The 15,652-nt window shown below is 48.8% G+C and overlaps 1 protein-coding gene across 2 annotated transcripts; it reads left to right on the plus strand.

Annotated features, from left to right (window-relative positions):
• Positions 1 to 8,248: 8,248 nt before the first annotated feature.
• On the plus strand, positions 8,249 to 15,652 carry PRSS16 (serine protease 16). 2 transcript variants are annotated; one of them, XM_077143560.1, is made up of 12 exons: positions 8,249 to 8,318; positions 8,395 to 8,555; positions 10,211 to 10,310; positions 10,452 to 10,581; positions 11,988 to 12,111; positions 12,370 to 12,447; positions 12,857 to 12,904; positions 13,307 to 13,597; positions 14,253 to 14,394; positions 14,690 to 14,869; positions 14,949 to 15,094; positions 15,187 to 15,652. In XM_077143560.1, exons 1-12 carry the CDS (start codon positions 8,249 to 8,251, stop codon positions 15,253 to 15,255), a joined length of 1,539 nt encoding a protein of 512 aa, XP_076999675.1. In that variant the 3' UTR covers positions 15,256 to 15,652. The 2 variants fall into 2 exon arrangements, with proteins under 2 accessions (XP_076999675.1, XP_076999677.1); XM_077143562.1 differs by lacking the exons at positions 10,211 to 10,310; positions 10,452 to 10,581; positions 11,988 to 12,111; ... (1 more) ...; positions 12,857 to 12,904; positions 13,307 to 13,597.

Genomic DNA, 15,652 nt, shown 5'->3' on the forward strand with positions numbered 1-15,652 from the left:
ATCCATTTTGAGTTAACTTTTGTATAGGGTGTGAGAAACGGGTCTTCTTTCATTCTTTTGCATATGGATATCCAGTTCTCTAGGCACCATTTATTGAAGAGACTGTTATGTCCCAGGTGAGTTGGCTTGACTGCCTTATCAAAGATCAAATGTCCATAGATGAGAGGGTCTGTATCTGAGCGCTCTATTCGATTCCACTGGTCGATATATCTATCTTTATGCCAATACCATGCTGCTTTGACCACTGTGGCTTCATAATATGCCTTAAAGTCAGGCAGCGCGAGACCTCCAGTTTCGTTTTTTTTCCTCAAGATGTTTTTAGCAATTCGGGGCACCCTGCCCTTCCAGATAAATTTGCTTATTGGTTTTTCTATTTCTGAAAAATAAATTGTTGGGATTTTGATTGGTATTGCATTGAATCTGTAAATCAATTTAGGTAGGATTGACATCTTAACTATATTTAGTCTTCCAATCCATGAACACGGTATGCCCTTCCATCTATTTAGGTCTTCTGTGATTTCTTTTAAGAGTTTTTTATAGTTTTCTTTGTATAGATTTTTTGTCTCTTTAGTTAAATTTATTCCTAGGTATTTCATTCTTTTAGTTGCAATTGTAAATGGGATTCGTTTCTTGATTTCCCCCTCAGCTTGTTCATTACTAGTGTATAGAAATGCTACAGATTTTTGAATGTTGATCTTATAACCTGCTACTTTGCTGTACTCATTTATTAGCTCTAGTAGTTTTGATGTGGATTTTTCTGGGTTATCGACATATAGTATCATATCGTCTGCAAACAGTGATAGTTTTACTTCTTCCTTTCCAATTTTGATGCCTTGTATTTCTTTTTCTTGTCTAATTGCTCTGGCTAGAACCTCCAACACAATGTTGAATAATAGTGGTGATAGTGCATATCCTTATCTTGTTCCTGATCTTAGGGGGAAAGTTTTCAATTTTTCCCCATTGAGGATGATATTAGCTGTGGGTTTTTCATACATTCCCTCTATCATTTTAAGAAAGTTCCCTTGTATTCCTATCTTTTGAAGTGTTTTCAACAGGAAAGGATGTTGAATCTTGTCAAATGCCTTCTCTGCATCAATTGAGATGATCATGTGATTTTTCTGCTTTGATTTGTTGATATGGTGTATTACATTAATTGTTTTTCTTATGTTGAACTATCCTTGCATACCTGGGATGAATCCTACTTGTTCATGATGTATAATTCTTTTAATGTGTTGTTGGATACGATTTGCTAGAATTTTATTGAGGATTTTTGCATCTATATTCATTAGAGAGATTGGTCTGTAGTTTTCTTTTTTTGTAATATCTTTGCCTGGTTTTGGTATGAGGGTGATGTTGGCTTCATAGAATGAATTAGGTAGTTTCCCCTCCACTTCGATTTTTTTGAAGAGTTTGAGGAGAGTTGGTACTAATTCTTTCTGGAATGTTTGACAGAATTCACATGTGAAGCCGTCTGGACCTGGACTTTTCTTTTTAGGAAGCTTTTGAATGACTAATTCAATCTCTTTACTTGTGATTGGTTTGTTGAGGTCATCTATTTCTTCTTGAGTCAAAGTTGGTTGTTCATGTCTTTCCAGGAACCCGTCCATTTCATCTAAATTGTTGTATTTATTAGCGTAAAGTTGTTCATAGTATCCTGTTATTACCTCCTTTATTTCTGTGAGGTCAGTAGTTATGTCTCCTCTTCCATTTCTGATCTTATTTATTTGCATCCTCTCTCTTCTTCTTTTTGTCAATCTTGCTAAGGGCCCATCAATCTTATTGATTTTCTCATAGAACCAACTTCTGGTCTTATTGATTTTCTCTATTGTTTTCATGTTTTCAATTTCATTTATTTCTGCTCTAATCTTTGTTATTTCTTTCCTTTTGCTTGCTTTGGGATTAGTTTGCTGTTCTTTCTCCAGTTCTTCCAAGTGGACAGTTAATTCCTGCATTTTTGCCTTTTCTTCTTTTCTGATATAGGCATTTAGGGCAATAAATTTCCCTCTTAGCACTGCCTTTGCTGCGTCCCATAAGTTTTGATATGTTGGGTTTTCATTTTCATTCGCCTCGAGGTATTTACTAATTACTCTTGCAATTTCTTCTTTGACCCACTTGTTGTTTAAGAGTGTGTTGTTGAGCCGCCACGTATTTGTGAATTTTCTGGCACTCCGCCTATTATTGATTTCCAACTTCATTCCTTTATGATCTGAGAAAGTGTTGTGTATGATTTCAATCTTTTTAAATTTGTTAAGACTTGCTTTGTGACCCAGCATATGGTCTATCTTTGAGAATGATCCATGAGCACTTGAGAAAAAGGTGTATCCTGCTGTTGTGGGATGTAATGTCCTATAAATGTCTGTTAAGTCTAGCTCCTTTATAGTAATATTCAGATTCTCTATTTGTTTATTGATCCTCTGTCTAGATGTTCTGTCCATTGATGAGAGTGGTGAATTGAAGTCTCCAACTATTATGGTATATGTGTCTATTTCCCTTTTCAGTGTTTGCAGTGTGTTCCTCACGTATTTTGGGGCATTCTGGTTCGGTGCGTAAATATTTATGATTGTTATGTCTTCTTGTTTAATTGTTCCTTTTATTAGTATATAGTGTCCTTCTTTGTCTCTTTTAACTGTTTTACATTTGAAGTCTAATTTGTTGGATATTAGTATAGGCACTCCTGCTCTTTTCTGGTTGTTATTTGCATGAAATATCTTTTCCCAACCTTTCACTTTCAACCTATGTTTATCTTTGGGTCTAAGATGTGTTTCCTGTAGACAGCATATAGAAGGATCCTGTTTTTTAATCCATTCTGCCAATCTATGTCTTTTGATTGGGGAATTCAGTCCATTAACATTTAGTGTTATTACTGTTTGGATAATATTTTCCTCTACCATTTTGCCTTTTGTATTATATAAATCATATCTGACTTTCCTTCTTTCTACACTCTTCTCCATACCTCTCTCTCTGTCTTTTCGTATCTGACTCTAGTGCTCCCTTTAGTATTTCTTGCAGAGCTGGTCTCTTGGTCACATATTCTCTCAGTGATTTTTTGTCTGAGAATGTTTTAATTTCTCCCTCAATTTTGAAGGACAATTTTTCTGGATATAGGAGTCTTGGTTGGCAGTTTTTCTCTTTTAGTAATTTAAATATACCATCCCACTGTCTTCTAGCTTCCATGGTTTCTGCTGAGAAATCTATACATAGTCTTATTGGGTTTCCCTTGTATGTGATGGATTGTTTTTCTCTTGCTGCTTTCAAGATCCTCTCTTTCTCTTTGACCTCTGACATTCTAATTAGTAAGTGTCTTGGAGAACGCCTATTTGGGTCTAATCTCTTTGGGGTGCACTGCACTTCTTGGATCTGTAATTTTAGGTCTTTCATAAGAGTTGGGAAATTTTCAGTGATAATTTCTTCCATTAGTTTTTCTCCTCCTTTTCCTTTCTCTTCTCCTTCTGGGACACCCACAACACGTATATTTGTGCGGTTCATACTGTCCTTGAGTTCCCTGTTACCTGGTTCAAATTTTTCCATTCTTTTCCCGATAGTTTCTGTTTCTTTTTGGAATTCAGATGTTCCATCCTCCAAATCACTAATTCTATCTTCTGTCTCTTTAAATCTATCATTGTAGGTATCCATTGTTTTTTCCATCTTTTCTACTTTATCCTTCACTTCCATAAGCTCTGTGATTTGTTTTTTCAGTTTTTCTATTTCTTCTTTTTGTTCAGCCCATGTCTTCTTCATGTCCTCCCTCAATTTATCGATTTCGTTTATGAAGAGGTTTTCCATTTCTGTTCGTATATTCAGCATTAGTTGTCTCAGCTCCTGTATCTCATTTGAACTACTGGTTTATTCCTTTGACTGGGCCATATTTTCAATTTTCTGAGCGTGATCCATTATCTTCTGCTGGCATCTGGGCATTTAGTCAGATTTCCCTGGGCGTTGGACCCAACAGGTTCAAAGATTTTTCTGTGAAATCTCTGGGTTCTGTTTTTCTTATCCTGCTCAGTAGGTGGCGCTCGTGGCACACGTTTGTCTGCGGGTCCCACCAGTAAAAGGTGCTGTGGGTCCTTTAACTTTGGAAAACTCTCGCCGTGGGGGAGGTTTGCCAGCCAAAGTGGCTTGGAAGAGTGCCAGCTGGCCCGGGGGTCCAAACGCAGGGAGGGTCGCCGGCCACTGCAGCCCGGGACAGCGCCCATCCGAATTTCCTAGTCGGCCCAGGACGCCAAACGTGGCGGGAGGGCGCCAGCCGCCGCAGCCCGGGAGAGTGCACCGTTCCCAGCCGGACCGGGGAGTCATGTGTTTGGAAGGGACCCCCCCGGTCACCGTTCTCTGTGGTCTGGGGATTTCTGATCCAATTCTCTCAACTGGTCTGGAGGGCCTCGCGTGGTGGGGGTGCCAGCCGCCGCGGCTTGAGGGGACCGCCTGCCCAATTCTGCCAGCTGGCCCGGGAAGGAGGAAGGGAGGGACTCCGGCCGCTTGCTGCCCCGCCTGGGAATAGCCCGCGCCCCTCGACGATCTCACCGGAGCTGGTTCTCCCAGACAGTCAGCCGTTCCAGGATGGGGTATGCTGTCTTTTTTATCTCTGTCGTGGCTCTGGGAGCTGTTCTGTATCGTTTCTACTCCCCTAGTAGCTGTTCTGGAGGAGGAAAGGTGAGGGTGGCAAGGCTGTCGAGGACGGTGGCGGAGGAGCCGGTGAAGGTGGAAGAGGGCACGGTGGTGGTTGGAGAGCCGCTGGAGTAGGAGGAGAAAGGGAAGGATAAGATGGTGGATGGAGAGCCGCCAGAGCAGAAGGGGAAAGAGAAGGGCAAGATGGCGGCAGGAGCGCCGCCGGCAGAGAATGAGGAAGAGGAGGGCTGGATGAGGGCGGGAGCGCCGCCGGCGTAGAAAGAGGAAGAGGAGGGCTAGATGGCGGCGGGAGCACTGGCGGAGAAAGAGGGAGAAGAGGGCTAGATGGCGGCAGGAGCGCCGGCGGAGAAGGGGGAAGAGGAGGGCTAGATGGCGGCGGGAGCGCTGCCGGCGGAGAAAGAGGGAGAGCAACAACCATTCTTGATTAAAGTCACATCTCCAGGGAGATGATCTAATTAAACTTTCAAGCATACAGTACTGAATAGGGATTAGAAAAAATGGTTGCCTTTACAAAATGGTATTAGGGTTAAAACATGGCTTTTCAAGGGTACATACATCCTTTCAAATTGGCACACTAAGCCTACTTAAAATTAGGCCTATGAGGGTGGGCCATGGTGGCTGAGCAGGCAGAGTTCTCACCTGCCATGCTGGAGACCTAGGTTTGATTTCTGGTGCCTGCCCATGTCAAAAAAAAAAAAAAAAAAAATTAGGCCTAAGAGTCACCCCTAGAGAAACTCTTTTGTTGCTCAGATGTGGCCTCTCTCTCAGCCAACACTGCAAGCAAACTCACTGTCCTCCCTTTCTATGTGGGACATGACTCCCAGGGGTGTAAACTGCCCTGGCAATATGGTACAGAAATCCTAGAATGAGTGGTATTCAGCATCAAGGGGTTGAGAAAACCTTCTCATCCAAAAGGGGGAAGAGAGAAATGAGGTCAAATAAAGTGTCAGTGGCTGAGAAATTTCAAATAGAGTTGAGAAGTTAACCTGGAGATTATTCTTACACATTATATAGATATCCCCTTTTTAGTCTAAGGTGTATTAAAGAGGCTAGAGGGAATTGCCTGAAACTGTAGAGCTATGTTCCAGTAGCCACGTGCACATGTAGCACAGCCAGGGATCCACGCCCCCTCACTGCTGCCTCTTGCTGCCTCTCAAAATGTGGCTTGTATGCAATTAAGTAGAGCTACTATGATTCAAACTCGGGTCTGGTTTCAAAAGCTCTTCACATTTTTGCTCCATATTGTGACCTGGTGGTGGATATAGTGTCCAATCAGAAGGACTAAGACGGAGGGACAAAAAAAAAATGGATGAATGAGGAAAGGAGGGGAGTTTAAGGGGCAAGGGGTGAATTAAAAACAGAAGAACTGGACCAAAGCACAGAAAGGGAGTACTGACAGCAGACATGGGATGAGACCGAGGGACGGAGAGATGGTATAGGAAGGCATAGGGAGAGGAAAATGTAAGTAGGCAAAAGCAGAGCCCTATGGACAGGGAGAGGGGAGACTGAGGATAGAGCAAGGAGGAGATAAAGACAAGTCAGGAGTATTCTCCTGAGATAAAGACAGGTCAATTTTAGACAAAATCCATATGCTGGTTGATGATTAGGAAAGTGATCACGTGTAGCTACTTGCATTCTTGTGCCTCTTGGAAGCTCCTTCTGTGTTTCTAAGGGTCAGATCACCCTAGTTTAATGACTGCTGCTATAGGCCAGTGGAACCCACTCCCTGAAAAGTGAAAAGAGCATGCATTCACCACTATTATGAGCCCTACTTCCCAAAATAACTCATTCTGGAAAATGGCTGGAAAGAGACACACAATAAAAAAATCACTATTAGGGATTGACAACAGGGGTTGACAACAGTAGGGTTAGGAGACAAAGAGCGTCACGGATTGTGCTATTTTATATGGGTGGTCAGGGTAAAATCTATCTGATAAGGTAAAATATGAATAAGGTCTATAAGGTGTGAGAAAATAAGCCGTGCAAATGTTTAGAGGAATATCATCCCGATGAGAGTAAAGATTCTGAGGCAGAAATGTGGCTGATAGGCTGGTAAACTATAAAGTAACCCAGTGTGACCAGAGCAGTGAGCCCAGGGGCGAGGGGGAAAACAAAAACATTAATAGGGGGTGGGCCACGGTGGCTCAGCAGGTAAGAATACTTGCCTGCTAAGCATACTTGCCTGCTAAGCCCGAGGACCCAGGTTTGATTCCCAGTGCCTGCCCATGTAAAAATAAATAAATAAACAAAAGAAAACATTAATAGGAAGCCAGAGTATAGGTTCAAAGACCATTTTAAAGATTTGATTTTATTGTGAGTAAATGTGGAGCCTGGAGAGGGGTCTGAACAAGGAGCAAAATGGTCCAACATGTTTAATAGATTCTTTCTGTCTGATGAACGGAGAATAGACTGTGTGAGCTGAAGCAGGGAGATCAGCTAAGAGCCTTCGGTAATATCCCAAGTCAGAGATGACGATGGTTCAGAAGAAGGTGGCAGCAATGGAGGTGGTAAGAAATCATCAGATTTTGGATATTATTTTTAAAGTATAGCCAGTAACATTAATTGATGGGTTATTCATTTACTCAATAAGTATTTATTGGCTTCCCACCATGTATGCTATTTTAGGAACTAGATGACAAAAAGATGAAAAACCCCTGACTTCAGAAAGTATACTTTCTAGTCAGGGAAACAGACAATCAACTACATAAATAAGTAAATTACATTTAATGTGTTGGATAGTGATAAACAGTATGAAGAAGAAGAAAGAATAAAGCAGGAAGAGGAACAGAGGGGGCACAGGGTCGACAATTTTTAAAAAGAAAATCATGGAAGGCCTTCTGAACAGACGACATTTGAATAAAGATGGGATTGAGGTGAGAGAGGGAGGTGGATTTACGGAGAAATAGCAATCCAGAGAGCGGGAGCAATGAGTGCAAGCATCTGAGGTGGGTGCAAGCCTGCGGTGTGCACTGAACACAAGGAGTCTGATGACTGTGGTTCAGAGGCGAGGGGGTGTGGTGATGAGGAGGAGAAAGGGAAAACAGGCGCGGCGCGGCTGAGGACGCAAAGACTGGAGTGGAGAGGAGAAGACAGAGAGATGGTGGGGTCGGTGGAAATAAGGGAAAAAGAGGGAGAAACAGCATGGGAGCAACTGGGGGCGGTGGCTGGAGAAACGCAAGGGGCAGAGGGAGGAAAGCTGAGAGTAAGTGGGCAACTGAGGCTCCAAGAAGAGAGAGAGGGAGGCAGAGACTGCAAAGAGGAAATTAAGGTATAGAAAAGGGGAAATCTGGGGAAAAGAGGAGGGGGTGGGGAGACTGCAACGGGATCCTGATGGGTTGTGGGAAGGGAGACCAAGAGACAGAAAGGGGAGAACTCAGGGCTGAGAGAAAAGACCCTGAGTCTTTGCACGCAGCATCAGCAGACCTTCAGACTCTGGCATCCCTGCCACGCTTTAGCGGTTTCCACAGACGCTTGGCCTGCTTGGAAGAGGCATCTGTACAGACATCTGAGCTCCTGGTGAAAGATGATGAATGTGGAGCCCAGCCCTTGGGGACATAATAAAGGTCCCCAGTGAGTGGGGGTGGACAGTGCTCTGGGGGCCCTTCTTGCACAGAGGACTGACAGCATGGGCATCAGGCCTGCTCCGTGGCTGGGCTCTCTGCTCCTTGTTTCCCTCTGGCGGCTGTCAGGTTCAGGTAGGAGGAGGCTGAGGGCTGGGTGGGGCTGTCCTAAGGGTGCCTGGCCTGACCCCCTCCCCTCCGTGTCCCATAGCCTCCCTTCTTCGGCGCTTGGGTGCACACATCCAGCAGTTCCAGGAGAGCTCTAGCCTGGGCCTGGGCCTGGACGCGGGTGCCAGGGCCCTCCCGAAAGAGGGCTGGCTGCAGCAGCCACTGGACCCCTTCAACGCATCTGACAGAAGATCATTCCTACAGGTGAGGCCAGGAAGGGGTGAGTCCACTTTCCTCCCCCAGTCTGGCAGTCAGTCTCCTCCCTGCTCTATCCTCAGTCTCCCCTCTCCCTGTCCCTCAGGCTCTGCTTTCGCCCACTCACTTTTCCCTCTCCCTATACCTTCCTATACCATCTCTCTGTCCCTCAGTCTCATCCCATGTCGGCTGTCAGTACTCGCTTTCGGTCCTTTGGTCCAATTCTTCTATATCTTAGATGCATCCCTTGCCCCTTAAACTCCCCTCCCTTCCCTCATTCATTCATTCATTTTTTTTTTTTTTTGTCCCTCCGTCTTAGTCCTTCTGATTGGACACTATATCCACCACCAGGTCACAATATGGAACAAAAATGTGAAGAGATTTTGAAACCAGACCCGAGTTTGAATCATAGTAGCTCTACTTAATTGCATACAAGCCACATTTTGAGAGGCAGCAAGAGGCAGCAGTGAGGGGGCGTGGACCCCCGGCTGCGCCACGCGCGCACGTGGCCCTGGGCAAAGGCGCTTATCTGTCTGAGCTGCTGGTTCCTCATTTCTAAAATGGGACTCCTCATAGCTACCTGAAATAGTTACTTTGGGTATGAAATAATATGTTGCTCAATAAGTTCCTTAACTAATTAGGCAACTATTCGTTGCACTTCTACGGCATACTCAGTCCAGCTCTGGTGTCAACTGCCGAGAGCAGTTCAGATTAGGTCATTCATCATTGCTCTCTCCTCAAGCTCATGTTGTAGACACCCAGGATATCTGTAAATAGACAGGTCAAGTCATTTTAAACTGTGATAATTCTGTTAAGAGAAAAAAAAGACCCTATAAGAAATAAACAAGTGAATGGGGATACATTATACTGCTGGGTTCAGGAGGGTTTCTTTAAGTAGTGACATCCAAGCAGTGCCCCAAATGTGGAGAAGCAGCAGCCAGACATTCCCCGAGCTGACGGAACAGCTTTCCAAGGCAGAGTCCAGTGAGTCTAAGGTCCCAAAGGACGGGCTGCTTGGGGGTGAAAGGACAGAATGGAAGGCTGATGGGCTGGATCCCAGGTTGCTGAGGGCTGGAGAGTTCAGCAGGCGCCAGACCACACAGGGGCTCTCAGGCCAGAGGCCCGTTCCCCAGGACTAGGTCTCCTTCCCTTGAGTGTTCATTGGTGGAACTGCCCGGGGCGAGATAAAAATAAATAGAGCATGGCTTTGGGCTTCAAGGTGCTCCCAGCATTCACACACAGGCCAGCTCTTCACCCCCTCCACATCCACCTCTTAAATCCCAGCAGCCCCTTGCCTAAAACCTTTCCGGGGTAGCTGTTGCCTTCAGAATAAAATCCACACTCCTCTCCATGGCCCACCGTACCCTCCGTGGCCCCGTGTCTGCCAACTGCTGAGACCTCGCCCCTCCGTCCATCCTCCAGCCTACTCTGCTCCTGTGCGCAGTCTCTTTTCTTTCCGGTGTCTTGCCAGTGCTTTCCTTCCTCAGAACCTTGCCCCGGATGTCCCTCTGTCTGGTATGCACTTTAAACAGGAAAGCAAGGGACACACAGTAAAGCAAGCCCATCAGGTATACTAAGTATATGAAGAAAGAGCCTGGAAAGCGAGGGTGGGTCTAGAGCAGGACTCTCACAGTGCCATCTCTTCCACCCCATCCACCTCCTAGCGCTACTGGGTGAATGATCAACACTGGGCTGGCCAGGATGGACCTGTCTTCCTGCATCTGGGGGGCGAGGGCAGCCTCTGGCCTGGCTCAGTGATGAGAGGTAAGAGGTAAGGGAGGGAGAACACATGGCTGGGGAGGCTGGGGGGTGCCAGGGAGCGGGTGTGCATTTTCCTGTGCTGTGAGACCTGAGTTGCAAGGGCTTGTACCCAGCTCAAATCCTCCCCACATGTGCTCTTCCCAGGTCACCCTGCAGCCCTGGCCCCAGTTTTGGGGGCCCTGGTGGTAGGCCTGGAACACAGATTTTATGGCCTCAGTATACCTATCGGGGGGCTAGATATGGCCCAGCTCCGCTTCTTATCCAGCCGCCATGCGTGAGTGGGGTAGGGAAAGTCTTTGGGTTCATGGGATGGGGGTGTGTGTATCTTGGCATCTCTGCATCCATGTATCTGTGTCTTCCCACCCACACTGCCTGAAGTCGAGCACGGGGTCTCTGGTTCCCTTTGTTTTCCTCTATCTCCACCTTTCCTCATGTCTTAATCCTCCTCTCTCTCCGTCTCCATGCTCTGTCTCTTCCCTTCTCTTACACTGCATTCTTGTCTGTTTCTGTCTCATCTGAAGTAGGCTATCGTCTCTCTGCTGTTCACTGATACAGGCTAGCAGCATCTCTTACCTGGATTACAGCGGCAGCCTCCTCACTGTTCTCCCTGTTCCTGCCCTTGCCCCCTTCTGTCTTTTCTCTACATGGACGCTGCAGAGGTTCCGTTAGAGTGTAAACTGGATAGATCCTAACCCGCTCTCTCTCAGGTCCCTCATATGTCACCATCGCACTCAGAGTCCAGCCTTTATAGTTGCTGCAACATCCAGTGGGCTCTGGCTGTTTAGTTAACTCTCTCCTCCACCTCTTGCACTCACCAGGCTCCAGCTAGAGGTCCTTGCTGTCCTCCAGCCTTACAGGCACATTCCTGCCTTAAGCCTTTGAGCTGTACCCTCTCCTCTGCAAGGAGTAGGCTTTGCCCAGGTATTTGTATGGCTCCTCCCCCATCCCCTTCAGTGCATTCTTCTGGTACTAACAATCCCCCCAATATTTCTTTCCTCTATCATTCTGCTTTATTCTTCGCCACAGCACTTACCGTTCCCTCTCCTGCTTGCCGTCTTTATATCTGCCATTCTCAAACTGTCTTTGTCTCATTCTTGTCTCCATCTCTGTAATCCCATCTGTGTCTCTTTGCCTCTATGTCTTTTTTACAAGGTAAACTCATTTCAAACTGGCACTAACTGTAAACCCTTTCAGAAATGCTGGGGAGGAAAGAAGGCCCTTAGGATGGGGAAGAGAATGTTAGACCTATCCAACATCTCTTTCTTTTTCTCACTATTTGTGTCTTCTCCCGCCCCCAATCTCTTCCATCCCATCCAGTGCAGGACGCTCCTCCTCTACGAAGCCCTCTTTGACTACCTCCAACCCTTCCTTATATTTGTCAGGTTTCTGTTTAAACTGCCTTGGCGCTTTTTCCTCTCCCATCTAACCCGGAAGGGAAGAAAAGCAGTGACTTCCCAGACGGCAAAGACCAGAACCTCATCTGGCCTCTAGGCACACATGCTAAGACAGGCGGGGTGGGCATGGGGCGTCCTCAGGAATACACCTTGACAAAAGAGCTCTGGCTTTTGGCCAGATTCCCCCTATTCATGTCTTTGCGTCCCAGTTCCCCCGCCTGTGCAGTGGGGGAATCTTCAGGGATTCCCAGCGAAGAGGACCAACCGAGCCTCCCCTCTAACCCAGGCTGGCTGACGTGGCCTCTGCCCGCCTCGCACTCGCCCGCCTCTTCAATGTCTCCTCCTCCAGCCCCTGGATCTGCTTCGGAGGCTCCTACGCTGGTGCTCTGGCCGCCTGGGCCCGACTGAAGGTCCCGGGACTCCTCCGGGAGGGTGGGGGTGGGGGGTGGAATGACAGAAGTATAGTTCCCCTATGCGCCGCTTTCCCCGGAAAAGCTTCCAATATGCTGTCTTCACGAGAACAGGCGCATAGGGTAAGGGCTTGCCCGAGATGACACGCGTGAGGAACACAACGCAGAGTCCAGCCCAGGGTGCCAGAGAGCACAGTGGAGGCGGGAGGAGGCGGGGGTCCCATGGGCCAGTCCACAGGTTGACGTCTTCTTCCTCAGTTCCCTCATCTCATTTTCGCTTCCGTCGCTTCCTCCGCCCCGGTGCGAGCTGTGCTGGATTTTTCCGAGTATAACGACGTAAGGCTGGCGGGGGCGGGATTGGGCGGGTGCCGGAAGGAGGCGGGTGCGGGATTGGGCGGGTGCGGAAGGAGGCGGGGGCGGGATTGGGCCGGTGCGGGATTGGGCGGGTGCGGGATTGGGCCGGTGCAGGATTGGGCGGGTGCGGGATTGGGCGGGTGCGGAAGGAGGCGGGTGCGGGATTGGGCGGGTGCGGAAGGAGGCGGGTGCGGGATTGGGCGGGTGCGGAAGGAGGCGGGTGCGGGATTGGGCCGGTGCGGGATTGGGCGGGTGCGGGATTGGGCCGGTGCAGGATTGGGCGGGTGCGGGATTGGGCGGGTGCGGAAGGAGGCGGGTGCAGGATTGGGCGGGTGCGGAAGAAGGCGGGCTGCAGCAGTCCAGGTGCCCTGACACCTTCCCCTGCACCCAGGTGGTGTCCAGCAGCCTAATGAATACGGCGATTGGCGGGTCCCGGGAGGTAGGAGGTGGCGCCAGGTCTAAGAAGGGTAGGGGGCCTGGAGGGGGCCTAGGAAGCAGCAGGGCCAGAGAGGAAGGGCGAAGCCAGCCGGCTGAGGGACCTGCGGGTCGGCGCCCGGGCGGGTGGGCGGAGCACTGTAAAGGGGCGGAGCCTGCGAGGGACCTTGGATCAGCCCAGCTGGGCTCAGCGGGAACTCGGTCTGTGCGGGACTAGCTCCGGGAAGAGCTAAAAGAGGGCGGGGTTCCTGGTGAAACTGGGGTTCTGCAGACCCTGGAGGAGTCGGGGTGCGGGGCAAGTGGAAAATCCCAGGAAGGCGCGGGTCCTGGAAAGGAAAAGGCGGCGCGGGAGGCCCCGCCGGCAGAGGCCCGGGTCTTCGCCGACCCCGCCTATCGCTCCCCGCAGTGCCGGACGGCGGCGTCCGCAGCCTTCGCGGAGGTGGAGCGGCGACTGCGCTCGGGCAAGGCGGCTCAGACGCAGTTGCGGGCCGAGCTGGGTGCGTGCGGGCCTCTGGACCGCATCGAGGACCAGGCGGAGCTACTGGGGACGCTGCAAGCCTTAGTCGGGGGCGCGGTGCAGTACGATGGACAGGCGGGGGCGCCGCTGAGCGTGCGGCAGCTCTGCGGACTCTTGCTTGCGGGCTGGAGCAACCGCAGCCGGTCTGCGCACTACGGCGGGCTTCGACGGGCTGCGCAGGTGAAGGCCCCTGGGCGCGGTCGGGAGGAATCAGCAAATGAGGATTCCTGCTCCATCTCTGCTGTGTGACCTTGGGCAGGCGAGAGCCCTCTCTGAGCCTCAGTTTTCTCATTCATAAAATGGGGATGGCACCACACAGGGCCAGCAGGAAGGCGAAATGAGGTGGGGTGTGTAAAGCGCTCAGCTGAAAGCTAGGCATGCAGTATACAAATGTTAGTGACAATGACCTATCTTGTTCTCTTTTCTCTGGGTCTGCAGCAGTGCCTGGAATACAGCAAGGGCACAGTATTTCTAGATGAATGAAAAATGTAGCCCTGGGGACAGAGTTGCTTAGCCTCTAGCCTTGGAATGCATGCTTATAATCCAGCTATTGTTCCTCTTCTAGATTTCACCGAAGTCTTACAATAGTTCTAGGATATAGGCACAATTATTATCCCCACCCACAGATGAGGAAACTGAGGTCCTAGAGATTGTTCCTCACCTAGGGCCTCAGAGGTCATGGCGTCCCAGTCGTCTAGTACCTTGATTTCTGACTACCAGGAGAATCCAGGAACCCAACCTTCTGACTTCTAACCTGTGGGGACCCAGGCCTCCAGACCCTGACCTGCTTAGGGTGGGGGTGGAGGCATTTATTGTATATGTGTTTTGTCCCGAGATTGTCATGCGCAGCTTGGGCCAGAGGTGTTTAAGCTTTTCCCGCGCAGAGACCGTGGCACAGCTGAGGAACACAGAGCCTCCAGTGTCTGGTGTGGGTGACCGACAGTGGTTCTACCAGACGTGTACTGAGTTTGGCTTCTGTGAGTACCTGTCTCACTCTCCACCCCCAATACATACATCATATGTCAGGCCCAAAAGAGTCATCTCAGATGATCTGTACTCATTTTATTTTGAGCCAGTCAGCCTGAGTCCTGGGCCTTATGTAAGCTGCCCAGTGTTGGACTGGAGTTCACTGACCTGTGAACTCATTGCAAGGAGGCTCTGGCTAGCCTGGTCTTCACTGGAGAGAGCTCTGTAAATGATTATTAAATGCATGTGAAGAGAGGGGAGGGCTGCCCATCATTTCCACACACTTATAGGTATCTCCCTCCACAGATGTCACCTGTGAGGATCCTGGATGCCCTTTCTCCCAGCTTCCAGCACTGCCGTCCCAGCTAGACCTATGTGAGCAGGTGTTTGGGCTCTCAGCCTCATCCATAGTCCGGGCCGTGGACCAGACAAACTCCTACTATGGTGGCCAGATCCTTGAGGCTACCCAAGTGCTGTTTGTTAATGGTAGGTATGCCACTAAAACTTGACTCCTAAGTGCCCAGTCAGGCTCAGCTTGACACATCATCCTCTCCTTTCTTTGCAGGGGATATGGACCCCTGGCATGTGCTAAGTGTAACACGGACCTTGGGACCCTCAGAGTCAGCCCTTCTCATCCCTACTGCCTCCCACTGCTTAGACATGGCACCTGAGAGGCCCTCAGACTCTCCCAGCCTCCGCCTAGCACGCCAGGTGAAAGAGAAAAAGCTCTCGGCAATGTGCATGCCCCTGTTCTCTCTTGGGATGGGGATCTGACTTTTAAAATTCTCCCCCTCTCCCTACAGAAGATCTTCCAGCAGCTGCAGACCTGGCTTAAGCTGGCAAAGGAGCTCCAGATTAAGAATGGGATCTGAGCCCCATGCCCTCTTCATTCCATTTGTAGTCACCTGAGTCCTGGGCATTTTCATTCATTGGACAAAAGGAAGGGGCTTGTTTTGAAGGAGAAAATTCCCGGGAATTGGGAATCAGTACCTTTTCTGCATACAGTTGACTTACATCTGCAAACATCCCCAACTCCCAACTAGAAAATGCTTTGTTATATAGAAAGAGTTCTGTAAATATAAGTGGATGATTATTCTTATTGTGAATACTGATATTTTGAACATTGAATGACAAATGTCAAAGAAATGCATCTCCCCATGCTGGTGCCTTCCCCCTTCTAATCAGATTCTACCTCAAGTCCTCCCATTTCAGCTCCTGGGCTGAGCCCCTTGTGTCTCTCCCTTTTTGGACCGCAAACCCTGACCTTGT

The sequence above is a fragment of the Tamandua tetradactyla genome, chromosome 25 (assembly GCF_023851605.1).
Source record: "Tamandua tetradactyla isolate mTamTet1 chromosome 25, mTamTet1.pri, whole genome shotgun sequence".
In the NCBI taxonomy this organism is placed as follows: Eukaryota; Metazoa; Chordata; class Mammalia; order Pilosa; family Myrmecophagidae; genus Tamandua; species Tamandua tetradactyla.